Source organism: Amphimedon queenslandica, unplaced genomic scaffold, assembly GCF_000090795.2.
Source record: "Amphimedon queenslandica unplaced genomic scaffold, v1.1 AMPQUscaffold_5671_Cont22363, whole genome shotgun sequence".
NCBI classification, from domain to species: Eukaryota; Metazoa; Porifera; class Demospongiae; order Haplosclerida; family Niphatidae; genus Amphimedon; species Amphimedon queenslandica.
This window is the reverse complement of record NW_003554030.1, coordinates 1-1,722: the sequence shown is the minus strand read 5'-3', so window position 1 is coordinate 1,722 and position 1,722 is coordinate 1. Positions and strand designations below refer to the sequence as shown.

At 35.2% G+C, this 1,722-nt stretch overlaps 1 protein-coding gene across 1 annotated transcript; it reads right to left on the bottom strand.

Moving 5' to 3' along the window:
- Nucleotides 1-368: 368 nt before the first annotated feature.
- LOC100640309 (ER membrane protein complex subunit 3-like) lies at nucleotides 369-1,714 on the bottom strand. The gene is made up of 7 exons (XM_003391819.2): nucleotides 1,547-1,714; nucleotides 1,436-1,493; nucleotides 1,144-1,240; nucleotides 938-1,042; nucleotides 764-845; nucleotides 626-705; nucleotides 369-545 (listed from the first exon to the last, which is right to left on the bottom strand). The coding sequence occupies exons 1-7, from the start codon at nucleotides 1,693-1,695 to the stop codon at nucleotides 418-420; spliced, it is 699 nt and encodes a 232-aa protein (XP_003391867.2). The 5' UTR covers nucleotides 1,696-1,714; the 3' UTR covers nucleotides 369-417.
- Nucleotides 1,715-1,722: the final 8 nt, after the last annotated feature.

The following is a 1,722-nucleotide window of genomic DNA, read 5'->3' as shown; positions in this document are numbered from 1 at the left end:
GCATAGTACTTGACTACTTGTGCAGCTTCTCTTGTCAATGGGTTGTCAGGTTACTCAAAAATTAGGCCAAAACAAAACTCATAAGGAGACTTCATTTTTATAATTCTTTCTGATACATTATACATGTCCTTATGTTGTTAAGCTGATTCCAATCAAATTTGGATTTTTTTACAAATTTTGAAGAATTGGGCCAACGACCAAAGGCTATAGCCTTGGGTCTTTGGCCAAAATTCGTCAAAAATAAAAAGGAAAGAATTCTCCATATTTATAATTTTTTTTCTGATCGCTATACATGTCCTTATGCTGTGTATCAACTTTGAGCTGATTCTGATAAAATTTGAATCTTTAATGATTTTTAAAGTTGCTCCAAATGCCAAGTCCTGTATTATAGTGCTTGGCAGCTCATTAAGGATGCACTTAGCATGCTTTGTAGGAAACCCTGTGTATATGTACCTTGAACATCTGGGATGGTTGCTGTTTCCCACCTCCCATTGCTGACTGTTGCATGTTCATTTGCATTGCCATTTGCTTCCCTTGATCAGCAGCTATGAAATCAGAGAGAGAGAGACAGAGGGGGGGGGGGGAAGAATGAAAATCAAGACATTATGCATTATCATGCTCTTACAATTATCAGATCCCAAGATTAATGAGTATATGCTTCTCAATCCAAAGACATTCAGAAAATACCAAGACATTGAACTGACCCTGTCACAAACAGACAAATGTGAGGAGTAACCTCTCCCCATCCCTTCCTAATACATACCACGAGGCACTCAAAGACTTCAATTCTACTCCTCTCTGGAGCATTGCCTTGAAGCGATATGTTAACGGAAAGGGAACTTTTGCTGTAAATGTTAAAAATATAAATGTGATCCATTGTTTTGTACACATAAAAACTTCCTAACAACTCTCTCTCTCTCTCTTCTCTCAAACTAACTGGCCAAGAAGCCAGAGAATGTCCAGTTAATCCAACCACCAATAGCAATCATTGGCAAGACATTAGTGAATGTACTCTTCATCATGTCAAGTGCCATGGATGGATCTGAAGAAGAAAAAAATACCAATACTATAGTTCCTTTATTATTACACATTATAAAACTGCATTAAACATAAGTTTACTAGTAGCCATTTTAATGTACAAACCTCCCATAGCAGAGAGTGCATTAGGAGCACTTGGTCTCTCTTGTTTGAAATATCCGGTTTCAGAATTATTGAAATAATGACGTCTCATGAGAAATGACTAATAAAAAATGTGTACATATATATGTATATATATATATATATATTATATATATATATATATATATATATATATATATATATATATATATATATAATATATATATATATACACTAGTTTCAAAATTAAGAAAATCTACTTCTTTGTATAGGAAGCGCTAACTATTTTATTAAATTTAGATAGTAACTATCTGACCTGTTCTGGAATGTATCCAGCATTCTCTCTTAACAGACGACTCCTGATTAGAGCCTGGCTACATTTGGGAAAAAAAGAAAGACTCCACCCATTCAGAGATCTTTCCCTCACCTGTCCTTAAGGTTGTCAAGTCGGACTGGTTTCTCAGATTTCAACAATATAGTGACATAATGGCGGACGAGCCCAAACATTAAACTGATGAGGACTATAGGGATAATAACCCAAAGGCGAATAGCAGGATCAAGGAGAATTTCAGCCATTTTTATGATGGATAGCTCCTCCTTTAT

Coding starts and splice junctions, on each gene's coding strand:
- LOC100640309 (XM_003391819.2), bottom strand. CDS start 1,695: ATGGCTGAAATTCTCCTTGATCCTGCTATTCGCCTTTGGGTTATTATC. Junction 1,241..1,435: donor CTGGATACATTCCAGAACAG/GTCAGATAGTTA, acceptor ATTTTTTATTAG/TCATTTCTCATGAGACGTCA. Junction 706..763: donor AAGTCTTTGAGTGCCTCGTG/GTATGTATTAGG, acceptor TGTTTGTGACAG/GGTCAGTTCAATGTCTTGGT.